General features: G+C 49.0%; 1 protein-coding gene across 4 annotated transcripts in view; it reads left to right on the forward strand.

Moving 5' to 3' along the window:
• CCZ1 (CCZ1 vacuolar protein trafficking and biogenesis associated) overlaps positions 1-20,142 on the forward strand; it is a 302,840-nt gene that overhangs the window by 190,103 nt on the left and 92,595 nt on the right. For all 4 annotated transcript variants that reach the window (XM_086940736.1, XM_086940735.1, XM_086940734.1 and 1 more), the window contains 2 exons: positions 11,337-11,418; positions 13,425-13,486. In XM_086940736.1, coding sequence (XP_086796862.1) covers positions 11,337-11,418; positions 13,425-13,486 — 144 coding nt within the window. The remainder of the gene's footprint in view (positions 1-11,336; positions 11,419-13,424; positions 13,487-20,142) is intronic.

Below are 20,142 nucleotides of genomic sequence, written 5' to 3' on the forward strand. Positions count from 1 at the left end.
CGCTGTCGGGAGTAGTTTTGCTGCTTCCTTAAATGGATGTACAGCCCAGTAAACGTTTGCATTTGAAAGTGCCACTGTTAGTTTTATATCCTGAGCGTAGCCTACATGCGGTTAAAAAACGTCCCTGCTCGGTGATTAGGCGGATGATGGCTCCACCATGGAAAGGCACGTGAAGTTGTGTGTAAAATGCTTTCCAGAAGAGTCTTGGATTCAGTCCGCAAACCCGCATACTCCGCTTTGATCAGAAAGAAGGAGGCGGCTTGGAGTTTGAGCTTGCAAAATCAAAGTAATTCGAAACGGCCCCACGGCCCCTCAGCTGTGTTCGATTTTAGGCTTTTTACTGACGCGCCACAGCTGCTCCTGGCGTACGATTTCATTCGGGAATAGCCCGCCGGCGCTTCCGTCCTCGAGGCTGGCCGGTCAGCAGCCTGGCGGCGCGAGGGTTCGAGTCCGGAACCCCCCTCAAACGCGACCGGCCGGATTACTGACTCTAATGGGCCAGAAAGGCCCTCTTTGCGTTCGAGGTTTTAAGTTTTAAACAGAGGATGAAGATACATGCATTTTTAAGGTTTTTTAATGGTATCTAGACGTCCAATAACCTCTCCATTTATATAAATTCGTTTCAAAATCTTTTATTCGATTGCCATTTGTTTTTGCAACCATAAAAAGTACAGAAACAGCTAAAAACATTTTTTTATACATTTTTAAAAAAGAGAGCTATTTACATAAGTAAAAACTATCATAGTTAATAAAAACATAAACATTGATTTACTCGAGATTACGACGATAGGTGATACAGGTTTTTAGGAAATTTGCAATATACTTTGCTATAAAACTTGACTCCAGAGACTGCAGGGACAGATATGCTGCTTTATATAAATTAAAAATGTCCTTCTTTGAAGAGCAAGTCCGCTTTCACGGCCTGAGAGCACAGCGGTCACTTGCTTTATGTGATCATCAGAAAGAGACCTTTAAAAAGCACTACGAATATTGGGGTTTAGTACCACCAATGTTACCACCACCAGTACCAGAATTACCACCATCATCAGTTGCCTCTAACAGTACCTGTTCCACCAGTATCACCACCATCAGTACCACCACCACCTGTGCCACTGTACCACCGTCATACTATAGCGACTAATATTACCATCATTGTTAGTTCCACCACCAGTAGTATGATCATTACTACCGCCGGCACCACCATCAGAGCCACCCTCAATAATACTACTATCATCACCAGCACTGTCAGTACCACCAGTTCCAACACCACCAGTACCACCATCAAAAGATCCATCAGTATCACTGCCTACTACAGTCCTACCACCAGGATCCTCATGACCAGTTCCACCTCGTCTGATAATATTGAATAACTACCTTGCACAGCAGTGCAGAGGGGAGGGGAAACGTTTGCTTAGTGCTCATTAGTATTCACTAAGGGCTCCTGCTCTCCATCCCACAGAATATTTGCACAGTAAGGGGATCTGCCCTTCTGGAGCACAGTGGGATTATGCTCCAACACTTAAAAGCACGCATTTTGATTCTTAGCTGTTTGTCCATATCGATGATAGGTGTCCAACATAGGCCCAAGAGTGCCTGTATCGTCCCAGAATTTCTGGATAGCAGCTATGTAAATGGTTTTCAAGAGATTTATTGCGTGTAAATGCATGTGGAACACCATACATAGGGACTGTTCTCAAGGACCTGAGTTTGACGCAATATAAAGTATCAGTCTGATGCTTTTTGGATCTTTGACTTGTTTGTGCCACTGTCCATCACAGGAATATGGGCATCACAGAAGCCCCATTTGTCTTCAAGTAGTAAGGTAGTTATGCCAGGATGGAAGATGATGTCACTGTTGCATGGTCTAAAGCATGGACACTAGCAAACATTTCTCCTGGGGACACAAAGTATGGTCTATGAAGAGACTAAGGGCCGCACTGATGCCAGCAAGGTGTAGGTTGGGGTGAGGAACATATGTAAGGTGGGTGTATGGGAAGCAAAGTATGTACATCTAGTGGCTGAATTGTAGAATTTTAAATCCGAAAACCTGGGATCAATCCCGGCTTTCCCCCTTGACCCTTTTGTGTGATCTTTGGCAATTATATTTTTCCATGTCTCCTTTTTCTTCATTATTACTTATAAGAGATCCTCAAAATGCTTGAGTTCGGGACTTATTCAATACAAAACCTTCTCTTGAGTTGTATTTATTACATCATAATAGTGTCCATGTTTCATCGCAACCAAGGCCACCAATTGGATGCACATGACAACTGATTTCTACTTAGTTCACTATTGGCATTGTTGTCTGGGTGGGTGAAAGCAACAATGATTCTAAATATGTTTAAAAACTATAATAAAAAAAGATTTCAAAGCAGCAAATTGATCTGATTTACTAATGTGGAAGGCTTCTTCTACATGTTAAAATACACTTTTTGAAATTTTGAAGAGGCTTTATCTTATTTTTAAACGTTTGTTCTAAGATTGTCTTTAAAAATGAAGGCGTTTCAAAGCGGTTCTGGACACCTCAGTTACTGTCCTTTCTTTAACTGCAGGTAACATGTAAATAAATGCTTGCCAGTTTATTTAACATCGTTCTGAATGATGGTGCTAAATAAGGTAAACACCAGCCCCACAATGCTTTTGACCAGGAGGCTGCATGTAAAGGTCAGGACCCCAGGCCGTACTTGGAGTATCACTGCTCTAAAGATAGTTATTTGAGGCACCATTTTTTCTTACTGGGCAAAGTAGTCACTACAGGAATGTCTGTTCTTTTTCTTTATCTACTCCTTCCTTCATTCGAAATTCGTACCAACTGCATTATTTATTTTTACGAATACAAACACCATACATGTTTAATTTTGTCCATGCACCAGGGTTGTAATAATTGTGACTTTCAACACCACTGTTTGTGGACGTGTGCAGTGGCTGTATCTTCTTGTGAAATAGTCAGACATGGCTGTAAAATCTTAAATGTATATACAGGTATTGACTGTGCATGCTTTACAATGGGATTTTTATTTATTTGATTGTTTATGTACAGAGTTCACACTCATCAATCAATCAATCAATCAGTGACACTTATAAAGCGCGCTACATACCCGTAGGGTCTCAAGGCGCTGGGGGGGGGGGGGGGGGGGTGGGGAGGTGCCGCTACTGCTCGAACAGCCAGGTCTTCAGCTTCTTCCTGAAGGAGAGGTGGTCTTGGGTCAGGCGCAGGTCGGTCGGGAGGGAGTTCCAGGTCTTGGCGGCCAGGTAGGAGAAGGACCTTCCTCCTGTAGTCGCTCTTCGGATGCGGGGGACGGCGGCGAGGGCGTGGTTGGCTGATCGGAGGTGGCGTTTGGGAGCGTAGAAGTTGACTCGGCTGTTGAGGTAGCTCGGGCCTTGGTCGTGTAGGGCTTTGTGTGCGTGGGTGAGGAGGCGGAAGGTGATTCTTTTGTTGACGGGGAGCCAGTGAAGGTCTCTCAGATGTCCGGAGATGTGGCTGGTTCGTGGGATGTCGAGGATGAGTCTGGCTGAGGCGTTCTGGATCCGCTGGAGTCTCTTCTGGAGCTTGGCGGTGGTACCGGCGTAGAGGGCGTTGCCGTAGTCCAGTCGGCTGGTGACGAGGGCCTGGGTGACGGTCTTCCTGGTCTCGGTGGGGATCCACCAGAAGATCTTCCGTAGCATGCGTAGGATGTTGAAGCACGCCGAGGAGACGTTGTTGACTTGCCTGGTCATGGAGAGGGAGGAGTCCAGGATGAAGCCCAGGTTGCGTGCATGGTCTGTCGGTTTGGGTGCGGTGCCCAGGGCGGGAGGCCACCAGGAGTCGTCCCAGGCGGAGGGTGAGGGGCCCAGGATGAGGACCTCCGTCTTGTCCGAGTTCAGTTTCAGGCGGCTGGTCGTCATCCACTCGGCTACCTCTTTCATCCCTTCGTGCAGGTTGGCTCTGGCGGCGGTGGGGTCGTTGGTCAGGGAGAGGATCAGCTGGGTGTCGTCGGCGTAGGAGATTATGCTGAGGTTGTGTTTGCGTACGATGGCCGCGAGGGGGCTCATGTAGACGTTGAAGAGGGTGGGGCTCAGAGATGATCCTTGAGGGACGCCGCAGATGACTTCGGAGGCCTCTGACTTGAACGAAGGTAGGCGGACTCTCTGTGTTCTTCCGTTGAGGAAGGAGATGATCCATTCCAGCGCCTTGTCCTGGATTCCGATGTTGCTGAGGCGCCGTACTGGGGTGCGGTGGCAGACCGTGTTGAATGCCGCGGAGAGGTCTAGGAGGATGAGGGCCGCTGTTTCTCCATTGTCCATCAGGGCTCGGATGTCATCGGTGGCGGCGATGAGGGCGGTCTCGGTGCTGTGATTGGCACGGAAGCCGGACTGTGAGGGGTCGAGGGATCCGTTCGTCTCGAGGAAGGCGGCCATCTGCTTGTTGATGGTCTTCTCGATGACTTTGGCTGGAAACGGGAGGAGCGAGATGGGGCGGTAGTTCTTGAGGTCGGTGGGGTCCGCTGTTGGTTTCTTGAGTAGAGCGCTGAGTTCGGCGTGTTTCCAGCTCTCAGGGAAGATGGTGGTGTCGAAGGATGTGTTGATGATGTCTCGCAGGTGGGGTGCGATGACAGCGTCGGCCATGTTGAAGACGTGGTGAGGGCAGGGGTCGGTCGGTGATCCGGAGTGGATGGAGTTCATCGTGCGCATGGTGTCTTCGGTGCTGATCGGGGTCCAGGCGTGGAGGGTGGTGGTGGGGGGTGGTAGGTCGGTCATGGTGTGCGTTGGTTGGTTGTAGAAGCTGTTGTGTATGTCCGCGATCTTGTTGTGGAAGTATGAAGCGAGGGAGTTGCAGAGGTCTTGCGATGGGGTGATGTCGTTGTTTCCTGCGCTGGGGTTGGAGAGCTCTTTCACGATGTTGAAGAGTTCCTTGCAGTTGTGTGCGTTGTTGTCCAACCGGTCCTTGAATGCTGTTTTCTTGGCGGCGCGGATCAGCTGGTGGTGTTTCCGGGTGGCAAGTTTGAAGGAGGTCCTGTTGTCCGGTGTCGGTTCCTTTCTCCAGACTTTCTCGAGGGCTCGGCAGTTCTTCTTGGAGCTCTTGAGTTCGTCGGTGAACCATGGCGCCTTCTTGCTGCCGGGTCTGCTAGGCGGGGTCCTCAGTGGGGCGAGTTCGTCCGCGCAGTTGCTGATCCAGTTCGTGAGGTTGTCGGCGGCCTGGCTGGGGTTCGCTGAGCTGGCAGGAGGGTGCCGGCTCAGGGAGGTGGCGAGCTGGTCTGCTGTGATCTTGTTCCAGCTTCTGCGGGCGGCCTGTTGTTGGTGGTGGTGGGTCGTCGTTCTCTTGAAGGTGAAGTGGACGCAGCTGTGGTCCGTCCATTGGAGCTCAGTGGCGTGGCTGATGTCGATGTCTGTGCTGGAAGAGAAGACTGCGTCGAGAGTGTGTCCTGCGAGGTGGGTGGGGGTGGACACCAGTTGCTTGAGTCCCAAGTTGGCGAGGTTGTCGAGCAGGGTGCTGGTGTTGCGGTCGTTGTTGTTCTCTAGGTGGAAGTTGAGGTCTCCCAGGAGGATGTAGTCAGCGGAGGGGAGGGCATGCGGGCTGACGAAGTCGGCGATGTCCTCGCTGAATTGTGTGCGTGGTCCAGGGGGTCGGTAGATCAGGGTGCCTCTGAGGGTGGTGTTCGGGTTGGTGTGGATCTGGAAATGCAGGTGTTCGGCGCTGGTCAGGGTGTTGTCGGTGCTGGTCGTGAGACGGATGGTGTTCCTGTGGATGATGGCGATTCCTCCTCCCATCTGGTTGGCGTTTCGGTCCCTCCGGACGATCTTGTAGCCCTCTGGGATAGCGATGGCGATGTTGGGAGCTGAAGAGGCGTTCATCCAGGTCTCCGTGAGGAAGGCAACGTCAGGGGCTGTGGCGTCTAGAAGGTTCCAGAGTTCGATGGCGTGTCTGTGGACGGAGCGGGTGTTGAGCAGGATGCACTTGAGGTGGGTGCTGCTGGTGTTCGACTTGGTGGGTGCTGGTGCGAGGCTGGTCCGGATGCAGGAGAACTTGCAGGCGTGGCAGCTGAAAGGTCCGTGGGTACGTCTTGGAGTGGCTTGATGGCATTCCGGGAGTCGGCCGGTGTTGAGAGCGATGAGGGTGGCGGCAGAGTACGTCAGGCGGGTAGGTCGGGGTCTTCGGGGGCCAGGGGTCCTGGCGCTGGTCGCGATCTGGTCGCGGACGGGCGCAGACGGGCTTACCTTTGGCGCGCCTTCGGCGCACAATCGGCGCGCCCGCTGCGCGTGACCGCTGCGCGTTCGCACGGTCGCCATTTAAAGGCGAAGTGCGCGGGTGGGCGGAGCAGCTGGGAGGCGGGAGCGGGGAGGGAACAGAAGAGAAAAGGGGCGGGGCTGATGGCGGTGGCGGGAAGCGGGAGCGGGGAGGGAGAGCGGAGGGCGGCGAGGTAGGCGGGCACACAGGAAGGAGACAGGCACAAATGCAGAACACGAAGAAAAAACGGGGCACTGGGTACAGGCAACAATGCTGGTCAAAACAGAGGCAAAAACAGTTGACACACGATCTTACGGCAACAATAAAAACAAGCACAAATTCCGGTCAGAAATCGGCAAAAACAAAAGGAGATCGCTCAAGGCGGCAGCGAGGCCGGCGCTGAGGCAGAGGGCAGGCACAGGAGCACACGCAGCAGCTGGTGGCCGTGCGGCGCGGGGGTGTCCCACAAGTGGGTCACACTCACCTGCGTCGCACGGTCGCCATTTAAAGGCCAAGTGCGCGGGTGGGCGGAGCAGCTGGGAGGCGGGAGCGGGGAGGGAACAGAAGAGAAAAGGGGCGGGGCTGATGGCGGTGGCGGGAAGCGGGAGCGGGGAGGGAGAGCGGAGGGCGGCGAGGTAGGCGGGCACACAGGAAGGAGACAGGCACAAATGCAGAACACGAAGAAAAAACGGGGCACTGGATACAGGCAACAATGCTGGTCAAAACATCCGGGATTGCTTCTGAGCGCTGTAATAGAGGAAGATAGATACAGTAACCTTTGAAACAAACAAGTTGAGGTACAAGTTGGTCTCTAGTCCAAATGTCTGTCTGAACAGAAAGGTCTTAAGCTCTTTTTAGTGTTTCTCAAAATAGCACAGGAATGAGCGCCAAACGATGGTGAGCACCCGGCCATGGGTGCAAGCAGCAATTGACAGTTGTTGGAAACTGACCTTTGCCGATATTTCCCAGAATTCAATGTATTACTTGATTGTCAAGTCAAGGAAAGCTTTATTTGATTGTTTTTATTCCAATCATAAAAGCACAAATACCTCAAAAACATTCATATAAAATTACATTCGAAATTACACAGGATAAGATCTAAAAATATACAATAATATGTTTAAGATGCCATAAAACCATACAAATGTTTCATTAAAAAAAGTACTTGATTGTAATTGTATTGTAATTAGCGCTTACTACCCCATACGAGGCGTCAAAGCTCCTTTTCAGAGAGTAGCATGCTACTCTGGAACCCCTAAAGGATTAGTGATGAATTAGTATAGTGAAAATATGAAAGTAATTTGAGTGGTGGATATGTTAGCCAGTTATTTGGATTGAGAAGGATAGTGGAGGGATAGAGAAAAGAAAAAGGTTTGCATTTACATAGCACTTGCTACCCCTGATGAGATGTTGAAACGCTTTTCAGTGAATAGCACGCTACTTCGGACCCCACAAAGGATTAGTTGTGAATCAGTATAGTGAAGTATGAAATTAATTTGAGTGGTGGACATGTCAGGCTGTTATTTGGGATTGAAAAGGATAGTGGAGGGATAGAAGGGAAGGATTTTGACTTTTTTAAAATTTCTTTGTTTTGGAGCTCATAGCAGTAGGAGGAGGCTTGAGATGAGTGATAGGGAGGTGGAGGGTGAGTAGTCAGAGGTAGGGTTTAGAAAGGCTTTTTGTGGGGGGGGGGTCGGAATAGTAAATAGAGGTATGAGATGATGCAAGGAGGGGTGGAGTAGGGAAGAGTCTCAAAAGGGTTATTTGTGGGATCATATTAGTGGTATGGGGGTTGGGATGAATGAGATAGTGGAGGTAATGACTATATTGATAGAGATATAGGGTGAGAATAAGGCTAGTGCATTGGAAAGAGTGGTAGAAAGAGGTTTGAGATGAGTCAGAGTTGAGCTAGAGGATATATTGAGAGCGGTATAGGGTGAAAACTAGAGTAGTGCATTGGATATGCTGAATTAGAAGAAAAGTAATACATAAGTAAAAGTAATACATGTATAGATAAAAAAGTAATAAAGATATAGATCCATAAGTGCATGGAAGGTATATAGATGCATAAAGAAAGGTAGTATATGTAGATTAAAGATGCATTAAATAAACTGGCTTTCAAGTGTTGTACTTTCAATTAGTTTTATTTTTATATATATATTTTTTTTAGATCAATAGTGAAGCAATTGTAGATAAATAGTTATGAAAAAAGGATTTCCTTATTTATACAGTCACTTATATACATGTTAAAACATAGAATAATATAACTATCAGTAATATGTACATTTGTTAAGCATAACTAATGAATATCTATATATAATATTTTTAAACATAAGTATTCTACATGTTTATACAAAGCAATACACATATATAGGTACAGATCTATAGTACAAATACATCCTTATATACTGAGAGATATGCTGTATATTTCTATCTGTTTACATATGGTGGTTATGTGGGGGAAGAGCCAATTCTTGGGTAGTTTTCTGAAGATAAGGTGGTTATCGGTGGATCTTATGTTGAGGGGTAAAGAGTTCCATAGTTTGGCTGCTTGAACAGAGAATGATGTGCCACCCACTGGTTTTTTTCTTGTATCTTGGGATTTTGAGGCGAGGTGCCACTCTAGAGCAGAGATTCCTTTGTTGAATGTGTTTGCTGATTTTATTCCTAATGAAGAGCGGTCCCGGTCCATGTATCGCTTTGTGGGTGATACAAAGCAGTTTGCATGTGGATCTTCAGGCAACTGGTAACCAATGCAGGGCTTTCAAGGCAGGAGAGATGTGGTCTTACAGTTTTATACGTAAGTGTAGTCTTGCAGCCGAAATCTGAATCTGTTGTAGTCTTTTCATGGTTGTTAATGGTGATCCCTGGTAGAGGCTGTTGGCGTAATCGAGTTTGGACAAAACAAGGGAGATGGTAGCCTGGACCTTGAGTGAAAATCCCAAATTGGGGATGATTAGTCGCAGAGTTTTTATAGTAATAAAGCTTGTTCTTGCTAGTTTGTCCACTTGGGCATTCCAAGGTTTCTTACTTACTTTGATATTTTAGGCAGTGTTCCCTGATCATCAGGCCACATGGTGAGCGGATCATCATTTTTTCAATTGCCCCTTGTGAGTATTTCTATTTTGGAAGCCTTCAGTTTGAGATGGCTGCACGTCATCCATTGATCCACAGCTCTGAGACAACTGAAAATTGGCGAGTTTCCAATGTCTTTGGGGCATTGCAGTTGAAGGAGTGTTTGCATGTCATCTGCATAGTATAGCATGTGAGGTGAAATTGATCTCTGCAGTTAAAGACTTCATGTAGAAGTTGAAAGCATGGGCGAGATTATAGAACCTTGAGGGACCCCCTGCTTTTGTGAAGTACGATTTGGACGAGAAAGGTGGGGTATGGATGACATTAGTTCTGGTGCAAAGGTAGGACACGATCCAGTCTAGAGCAGTCCCCTCAATGCTGGCTTCATAGAGTCTTTGTATCCGAGTCAACCATGTCAAAAGCAGCTGAGAGGTCCAAGAGAAGTAGTGCAGCAACCCCGTTGCAGTCAGCTGTGTTTTTAAGGTCATCCCAGATGGTAAGGAGGGCAGATTCTGTGCCTCTTCATGGACAAAATCCTGTTTGGAAGTCTGAAGGTATGGGATTCTCTTCAATAAATTGTGACATCTGGGCAAAAGCTGCTCTTTCTATCAGTTTGCCCAGTAAAGGTCGATTTGAAATCGGTCTGTAGTTGTCAGGCTTCAGCTGGTCCAAGATTGTTTTCCTCAGTAATCGACGTATGTATGACTTTTTGAGGTCTTCTGGAAATATTCCGGTAGATAAGGAGTTGTTGATGATTCTCCTTACTGGAGTGGTAGCAGAGGTTGTTAGAAGAATTGTCTTGAAGGTTTGCTGTGGACACAATTCAGAAGGGCTGCCAGCAGGCCTGCTTGCTTTCACCAGGTCCATAAATTCACTGTTAAAATGTGTTGGAAGGAACAGAGAACATGGGTTAGAGTATTGTTGGATTGTAGCTTTGTAAGAGGGTTAATGCTGACGCTTTGTGTTTGTTTTAAATATGATGGTTTTGGATCAAAAAGTTGGTGGCATGTGAAAATTATTCAAGTGTTGTTAAACGAATAAAAACTTCTATTTTCCTTCCTCACTTTACAAAAAGATAACTGTTGATCCTCTTGTTTGAGGCAGGTAAAGCATTTTGGAGTCTTGCTTCTGGGTATCACAGGGAACCACAATCCATTTCTGCCTTAGAGCAATGAGGACAGACATGAGTTGTTGCTCACAGGACCACAACCTGTACCAATCATTTTATTGAATAATTTAGTCAGTAAACAATGATGGATTCTGTCAATGATCATCTCTGTACACAACAGTGCAAATCGCAATTAATATAGATATAGGTAATATAGATTAATGGCGTGGGTGGGATTTTTGCATTGAAAATACACCTACACCCTTTTCTAGAATAACAATGTTTGTATACAGCTGTTGCAAATGTCCACAGCAGTGGATTTAGGTATTTGTCTAATTTTCTATAAATGAAGGTGATCAAAGTATTGTGCAAAAGGCACCTGAAGGAGTAGCTTCATAATACATTGAATGTAGCACAACAAACACTGCACAGTGTTCAGCTTATGGTGCTTATTTTCATTCAGCGCCACCATGCCGTTTTGGATCGTTTAATGATTGTCCCTTTTAAATCTGAAGAACATGGTAACTCCCATTACCTGCTCCCTCAGAATAACATAGTCTGCGAGTTATCGCCGATCCAGTAAATTTCACTGCAGGGACTTCAGCTGCTAGAGGAAGCCAAATCCCAGGTGGGGTAAAATGAGGACTAATAGAGGAGAGCAAACTGATTTGCCTGGTAAATCCCCATTTCTTGGGTAACCTTGGGGTTCAACCTGTAGTCTATGGTAACTGTGCACCCCAGAGTTACTGATATCCCAGGCACTGGTAAGTCTGGAGGTGTGAAATTACAACCACCAAATCCAGGGCACTCTTTAGTGTATATCCCAGAAGGATGGTTTCTTGCTTTGGAGCACTGACTTTGTGTCACCATGCCATTATATAGTGGAATCATTTGTTATATCCTGAAATGTGACATATACATTTTTAACTATTCTCCTATTTTTTCCAGGAGTGGTTTGGAACAAGACGACATGAGAATTTTGTACAAATATCTCACAACGTCACTTTTCCCGAGGTACATTGAACCTGAGGTAAGGATGGCTCCTAAGTATATTTCAGTTAATTTATTTTCTAAACTTAGGATGTGTTATTTTCAAGAGGCTTGTCGAGTTTTAAAGGCTAACATTAGAATGAATTCAAGAGCAAGTAATGGCAGAGAGTAAAAGTTGTGTATACTATTTTCACCGAATACAAGCACTCCACAATTAAGTATTGGCAATAAAGATAATTTTGGATTTTGTACGGGGGGAAAACACATAAGGTTTTACCACATATAATTAATACACATCAGAACTACACCATGGGTAGTCACTGCAGACTTCCCTAACACAAAGAACAAGCACAAGACAGGTGGCACCAATGCAAGCTTCCCTAATATATACAGAAAATTAACTGCAACAGGAAAAGCAGTGAACACTTACACCCACACACAAACAGCAGGCGCTGCATCAATGCAGGCTTCCCTGTGTGTTTTAATGATATTGTGTGATGGTGCACTTGCATTCAATGGTTTGTTGAGTTTTGATAGCTAATATGTTCGTCAGTGTTTTTGTCAATGTGAGTGTTATGTCTGTAAGTGGAGAGAGAAATGGGATGAAAGAATCTGATGGTTCTCCCAGCAAAGTATTGTGCTTTGCTCCTTGCTTTCACACCATCCTACCTTGCATGATACCTCAAATGCAGATGGCCGCAAGGGCAGATAGAACATCAGCCATGTTCATGGCTTCTGCAAAGCAACCTTCACCACTGGTGGAAGCCATCTCTAGAAGCACCAGGAAGGAGGATGGAAGCGCACAGCAGCCGCACTGCATGCGTTGGACTAAGCGTGTCCACTAACACTTCATTCTGGAGATCCAGCCATCCTTCACTTCAATGGATCAGTCATTTTGCTCAGTGGAAATGTATTCGCAGATGAGAACGAGACAGACGCTGAGGGTCAGTGGTGGGTACAGAACACAGACTGGAGGGTGTTGAAGAAAATTACATAGGGATAGAAGGGGACTTAGACAGGTAGAGGAATGTTCTTTGTTTCATCTGATGTTTTTCATACTTTACATTTTTCTGCCAGCGAGTGACCCAGGCTCTGTTGAATAATGAAGGTTAGATGTGGGGAGGTGTATGTAGAAGCAGAGAGTCAGACGCAGAAACGTAGAAGAAGTAGAGCTGGTTGGGAGGAGAACAAGATTAATTGAGAGAGTGAAGAGACTTTGCTGGAGAGGGTCATACTACGATAGCTTGACAAGAATAAAAGGTGGTATGTAGAGATACCGAGAAATTGTGACCAGATTAAAAGAGATGGCAAGAGAGGGAGATTAGACACGGAAAGTGCTCTTAAGGCAGTGGATTTCAAGGTTTGCACATCCAACACCAGATCGGAAAGTGGAGCTTGTGCTGACATAATGCCACACTCTTTGGTTGTTTACCTAAAGATCAACATAAGCTGGTGTGTACTGCATGGAAGACACCCCAGTATCCCTGTTGAGGTCTTCCATTACAGAATCCTATATGCCACTGGCAGTGGATTTAGCCATATGGCAGTTGAGTGAACACATACATTTGTGTTATCATTTCTCGCATGAACCACTTGGTTATTTTATCCTCTCTCTGTTTTCGGGAGTCTGGGCAGCCATGCTATATTGTGTACTGCGTGGGCATAAGTAAATCACATTGGACTGATCTGTGCTGACCATGCATTACACTTAAATGTTCATGCTGTACACTAAATTGAGGTATGTTGTGGTATGGTATATTGGTGAAACTGGAAACTAATTTTAGAGTATGTTATGATGGTCATACAGTGAGCTTAGAGTTGCTATGTTTGCCATACTCTACACTCAGTGTAGGATATGTTGGTCAAACTTTGCCCTAGATTGGCCATAGTGCAGACAGCATTTTATTGGTTCTTCTAGTAGAATTGGACATTCAGCCTGAAGTTTCAGCTTATCACATGTACCTATGTTAGAATTTAGCTGTTTTCCTTCACAATGTTTTCTTTAATGACATTCTAATTTCTCTATACTTTGTCTTTTTTATGCAGTTAGCAGGTCGAGACTCTCCAATCCGTGCAGAAATGCCTGGAAATTTGCAGCACTATGGAAGGTACGTTTGGAGTGATAACTGAACCATAAATATAATTCTTCCCACGCTTCAATCCTTCTACATTTACAGAGTTATTTTCTAAAATGTATTTTCTGTTACATGTTTTGAACTGCCTCTTGAGCATTTATTTAGCCAAAATTTTATTTTATTGTAGTATTTATATATTGTTTACTACTTTAGGCGGAGTGGTGACACCCTTGCCCTCTTGAGCAGCATGCTCCAATGTGTAGGGTATATGGCTGCAAGAGTGTTGTCTTAATATTTAGCCTATGCATGCAGTGTTTACATGTTGTGTGTGAAGACCACTGAGATGCTGGAATTTTGTAATGGGATGCAGCGCTTGACGGTGTTATATATGAGTAAGTGTATGAGGTACACACTCTTTTTTTAGGGCTCGCCTGCTATGCGCATAGCTGGCGAAGTTCTAATGTGGCTTATCCAGAGGTTAACCACCACTGGCGATTCCACTGGCGATTGCATGAAGTGCATGTGCTTTTTAGGTGATTGCGCAAGCGCAAGCCCTAAAAAGCGCGTGCACAATGCCACCAGCCGCCTGCCTGCCTGCCTCGCATTAGCACATCAAAGGCAGCCCTCCCAGCGCATTTCTCACCCCCTAATTATTCACGGCCGGCCGGCCGTACTTTCAGTTTCACGGCCGGAGGCCGTGTCTCCTTTTAAAACTTGTTTAACTTGTTTCTTTCAAAGTCCGTCCTGATAAATTACGGTAAATGCATCACTTGACTCACATTTTGCTGCTGTCTCTGGTCAGGTGAGTTAAGCTTGAAATGTTGAAATAAATATTTGTGTGAAAAATGAGCCCACGGTTCTGATTGCTTTTACATTAAACTATTATCGGCACCACTGTTTTGTTAACCAAAATATCGACTCACTTTAGCATAGATGGCGTACTCTGTCCGAGTTTTAAAATTAAATTCTCCTCCCAACATTTGTGATTCAGCTTCCCTACCATACAAGGTATGTCACATTTCATTTTCGATTCCCCTTTGCTTCGCAGCTTCAGCAGCTTGTGGTGTTTCTGTGCTGAAAGGAATGGGCTTTTGCCTGCCAGTGCTGCTGGCCATGTCTCCCGCAGGGCGATATTGGACAGTATCGTATTGTTGCTCTTGCGCAAAAAAGTGTAGGCAGTTCATCCCAAATAGCTTACCATCGGTACAGAGAAATCCTCCCCTTTTTATTTCCTTACAGTATCCGGAGCGGGTGGGATAAGGCCATGGGTCAGCAAGTAGGGCAGTGCCTTTTTTGTGGTCTACGTTCAGTTCGGTGGTTGGGGAACACTGTAGCAGTCGTCGACACAGTCCGAGCTTTTTCTCTAGCGGTGTGTGTGTGGTAAAGTGAGCAGAGGGTGATTCTCGGTCTTGGAAGGGGCTACACCTCTAACCCCAGGCTAAGGAGAGCCGTGGGATCCTGTTTCTTTCTCTCTGCTGTCCTGGTTAATACACAGCACTCTGAGGCATAGAGCTTCTTCTAACACAATCGCCATGTTGCGGACCTCGCTATGCTTCTAGCTGATTGCTGGTAGGCCGGGGTGCCTAGTGACCTTTGAAAAGAAAGTTATCCTGTAGCCCCAGTCTGCTTATGCAAGCACTTGTGACCCCACCCACCCCACAAATGACCTCTCTGGCTTCCCTGTCGTGAGACAATACCCTGCACCGACTAATCTTGTGTCGGTCAAAGGCTAGTTAGTGGAACTGTCTACTGAGTATGCCTGTCACTTCTGGTGTTCCAGGGTGGGTTGAAACTTTTCCAGTGTGCTGGCTGTTTTAGGCCTTCAATGAGGGGCTTGATGCCATACAATTAATGGGTCTTAAAAATGTATCGCCGCTGGGTCCGCAACAGTGTTGAAACATTTTGCTTATGTCTGATGGCTGCAGCGTTGGTTGGTATGCACCCACCACACAGCTCCACCGATGCACCCACCACACAGCTCCACCGATGCACCCACCACATAGCTCCACCGAGGCACCCACCACACAGCTCCACCGAGGCACCCACCATACAGCTCCTCCGAGGCACCCACCACACAGCTCCACCGATGCACCCACCACACAGCTTCACCGATGCACCCACCACCCAGCTCCACTGATGCACCCACCACACAGCTCCGCTGATGCACCCACCTCACAGCTCCACCGATGCACCCACCACACAGCTCCACAGATGCACCCACCACACAGCTCCACCGATGCACCCACCACACAGCTCCACCGATGCACCCACCACACAGCTCCACCGATGCACCCACTAAGCTCAACCAATGCACCCACCACACAGCTCCACCGATGCACCCACCACACAGCTCCACCGATGCACCCACCACACAGCTCCGCTGATGCACCCACCACACAGCTCCACCAATGCACCCACCACACAGCTCCACCGAGGCACCCACCACACTGCTTCACCAATGCACCCACCACACAGCTCCACCGATGCAGCCACCACACAGCTCCACCGACACAGCTCCACCGATGCACCCATCACCCAGCTCCAACGATGCACCCACCACACAGCTCCACCGAGGCACCCACCACCCAGCTCCACCGAGGCACCCACCACCCAGCTCCACCGATGCACCCACCACCCAGCTCCACCGACACAGCTCCACCGATGCACCCACCACACAGCTCCACCGATGCACCCACCACACAGCTCCACCGAGGCACCCACCACACAGCTCCACCGAAGCACCCACCACACAGCTCCACCGAAGCACCCACCACACAGCTCCACCGATGCACCCACCACACAGCTCCACCGAGGCACCCACCATACAGCTCCACGAGGCACCCACCATACAGCTCCTCCGAGGCACCCACCACACAGCTCCACCGATGCACCCACCACACAGCTCCACCGATGCACCCACCACACAGCTCCACCGATGCACCCACCACACAGCTCCAACGATGCACCCACCACACAGCGTTACCGATGCACCCACCACAGAGCTCCACCGAGGCACCCACCACACAGCTCTACCGATGCAGCCACCACACAGCTCCACCGACACAGCTCCACCGATGCACCCACCACCCAGCTCCACCGATGCACCCACCTCCACCGACACAGCTCCACCGATGCACCCACCACACAGCTCCACCGATGCACCCACCACACAGCTCCACCGATGCACCCACCACACAGCTCCACCGATGCACCCACCACCCAGCTCCACCGATGCACCCACCACCCAGCTCCACCGAGGCACCCACCATACAGCTACACCGAGGCACCCACCATACAGCTCCTCCGAGGCACCCACCACACAGCTCCACCGATGCACCCACCACACAGCTTCACCGATGCACCCACCACCCAGCTCCACCGATGCACCCACCACACAGCTCCGCTGATGCACCCACCACACAGCTCCACCGATGCACCCACCACACAGCTCCACAGATGCACCCACCACACAGCTCCACAGATGCACCCACCACACAGCTCCACCGATGCACCCACCACACAGCTCCACCGATGCACCCACCACACAGCTCCACCGATGCACCCACTAAGCTCCACCAATGCACTCACCACACAGCGTTACCGATGCACCCACCACAGAGCTTCACCGAGGCACCCACCACACAGCTCCACCGATGCAGCCACCACACAGCTCCACCGACACAGCTCCACCGATGCACCCACCACCCAGCTCCACCGATGCACCCACCTCCACCGACACAGCTCCACCGATGCACCCACCACACAGCTCCACCGATGCACCCACCACACCGCTCCACCGAGGCACTCACCATACAGCTCCACCAAGGCACCCACCACCCAGCTCCACCGATGCACCCACCACACAGCTCCACCGAGGCACCCACCATACAGCTCTACCGAGGCACCCACCATACAGCTCCTCCGAGGCACCCACCACACAGCTCCACTGATGCACCCACCACACAGCTCCATCGATGCACCCACCACACAGCTCCACCGATGCACCCACCACACAGCTCCACCGATGCACCCACCACACAGCTCCACTGATGCACCCACCACACAGCTCCACCGAGGCACCCACCACCCAGCTCCACCGAGGCACCCACCACCCAGCTCCACCGATGCACCCATCGCACAGCGCCGCCGATGCACCCACCGCACAGCTCCACCGATGCACCCACCACACAGCTCCACCGATGCACCCACCACACAGCTCCACCGAGGCACCCACCACACAGCTCCACCGAACGACCCACCACACTGCTTCACCGATGCACCCACCACACAGCTCCACCGAGGCACCCACCACACAGCTCCACCGAACGACCCACCACACTGCTTCACCGATGCACCCACCACACAGCTCCACCGATGCAGCCACCACACAGCTCCACCGACGCACCCATCACCCAGCTCCACCGAGGCACCCACCACCCAGCTCCACCGAGGCACCCACCACCCAGCTCCACCGAGGCACCCACCACCCAGCTCCACCGAGGCACCCACCACCCAGCTCCACCGAGGCACCCACCACCCAGCTCCACCGATGCACCCACCACCCAGCTCCACTGACACAGCTCCACCGATACACCCACCACACAGCTCCACCGAGGCACCCACCATACAGCTCCACCGATGCACCCACCACACAGCTCCACCGATGCACCCACCACCCAGCTCCACCGATGCACCCACCACCCAGCTCCACCGAGGCACCCACCACCCAGCTCCACCGATGCACCCACCTCCACCGACACAGCTCCACCGATGCACCCACCACACAGCTCCACCGATGCACCCACCACACAGCTCCACCGAGGCACCCACCACACAGCTCCACCGAAGCACCCACCACACAGCTCCACCGAAGCACCCACCACACAGCTCCAACATTGCACCCACCACCCAGCTCCACAGATGCACCCACCACCCAGCTCCACCGATGCACCCATCACCCAGCTCCACCGATGCACCCATCACCCAGCTCCACCGATGCACCCATCACCCAGCTCCAACGATGCACCCATCACCCAGCTCCACCGAGGCACCCACCACCCAGCTCCACCGAGGCACCCACCACCCAGCTCCACCGATGCACCCATCGCACAGCGCCGCCGATGCACCCACCGCACAGCTCCACCGATGCACCCACCACACAGCTCCACCGATGCACCCACCACACAGCTCCACCGATGCACCCACTAAGCTCCACCGATGCACCCACTAAGCTCCACCGATGCACCCACCACACAGCTCCACCGCTGCACCCACTAAGCTCCACCAATGCACCCACCACACAGCGTTACTGATGCACCCACCACACAGCTCCACCGAGGCACCCACCACACAGCTCCGCCGAGGCACCCACCACACAGCTCCACCGATGCACCCACCACACAGCTCCACCGATGCTCTAACTAAGCTCCACCAATGCACCCACCACACAGCTCCACCAATGCACCCACTAAGCTCCACCGATGCACACACCACTCAGCGCAACCACAGCATCACTCAGCGCAACCACAGCATCACTCAGCGCAACCACAGCATCACTCAGCGCAACCACAGCATCACTCAGCGCAACCACAGCATCACTCAGCAGCACCACAGCATCACTCAGCAGCACCACAGCATCACTCAGTACCACCACAGCATCACTCAGCGCAACCACAGCATCACTCAGCGTAACCACAGCATCACTCAGCGCAACCACAGCATCACTGGTTCAAATATGTTCTTTCAATGTTTCAAGCGGTTTTCAAGCTTTCTTGCTTTATTACAAATCACAAAAAGATGTTAATATTTCACTTCTGTTCTTGGATTTTCGTCACAATAAAAAACACAGAACATAATCTTCACAAAAGTTTAAGCTATTGTCATTACAAATTAAATAAATTATTTAAGTATTAATTATTTTAAAAAATTAAAAGCCATTGTTATTTGTAATATCAATACATCTAAGTCACGTAAATACAAAACATGTTGCATTACAAATGCTATAGGTGTTTGCGAAAGTTAGAACTATTGGCATTGTAAATGACAAAGTTATTAATTTAGCTATTTTAAAAAATAACACATAAATAAAAAAAAAATCATTTATAAGACCAATAGCTCAAACTTTCCTAATGCGAGCCCTATTGCATTTCCAATGCTTGTTATATATAGTTTTTGGTATGCTAGCAGCACTGATTAGCTCTTCAGGTCCCTTTATTATGTTGGTAGTTTTTCTTGTATGTTCTCAATCTATTTTCCTGTTCTGGCAGTGACAGAAGTTGTCCAATCATCAATCTTGTGTATCTATGGGAGGTAACCGATGTGGAGAAGGATTGAGTGGTTATCAGAGATCTGATTCAGTAGACTACATTACAGTCCTCTTTTATGGTGCTGGCATTATGACATATCATTTAAGATTTGCCAAGATACACTGTTACAGGTACCCTTTCCTCATAACAGGGTATTGATGCCAAAGGGGTGTGATTTTGGAACCTGCAGGGTGGACCATGTTGGAGTACTCTAGTAATCAGCAATGTGTATAAGATCTCTCCAATGTTTACAGCCTTGTCTGGTTAGTGTTAAGTGGCTAGTTAGGTGGGTTGCTATAAGCGTGTATCTTTGCCCTCCAAATACCAGCAAGGCTCTACAGGACCATTCATTCAATAGTTGCCTATCCTGTTGAAGATGAGGGA

Source organism: Lissotriton vulgaris, chromosome 10 (assembly GCF_964263255.1).
Source record: "Lissotriton vulgaris chromosome 10, aLisVul1.2, whole genome shotgun sequence".
NCBI lineage: Eukaryota > Metazoa > Chordata > Amphibia > Caudata > Salamandridae > Lissotriton > Lissotriton vulgaris.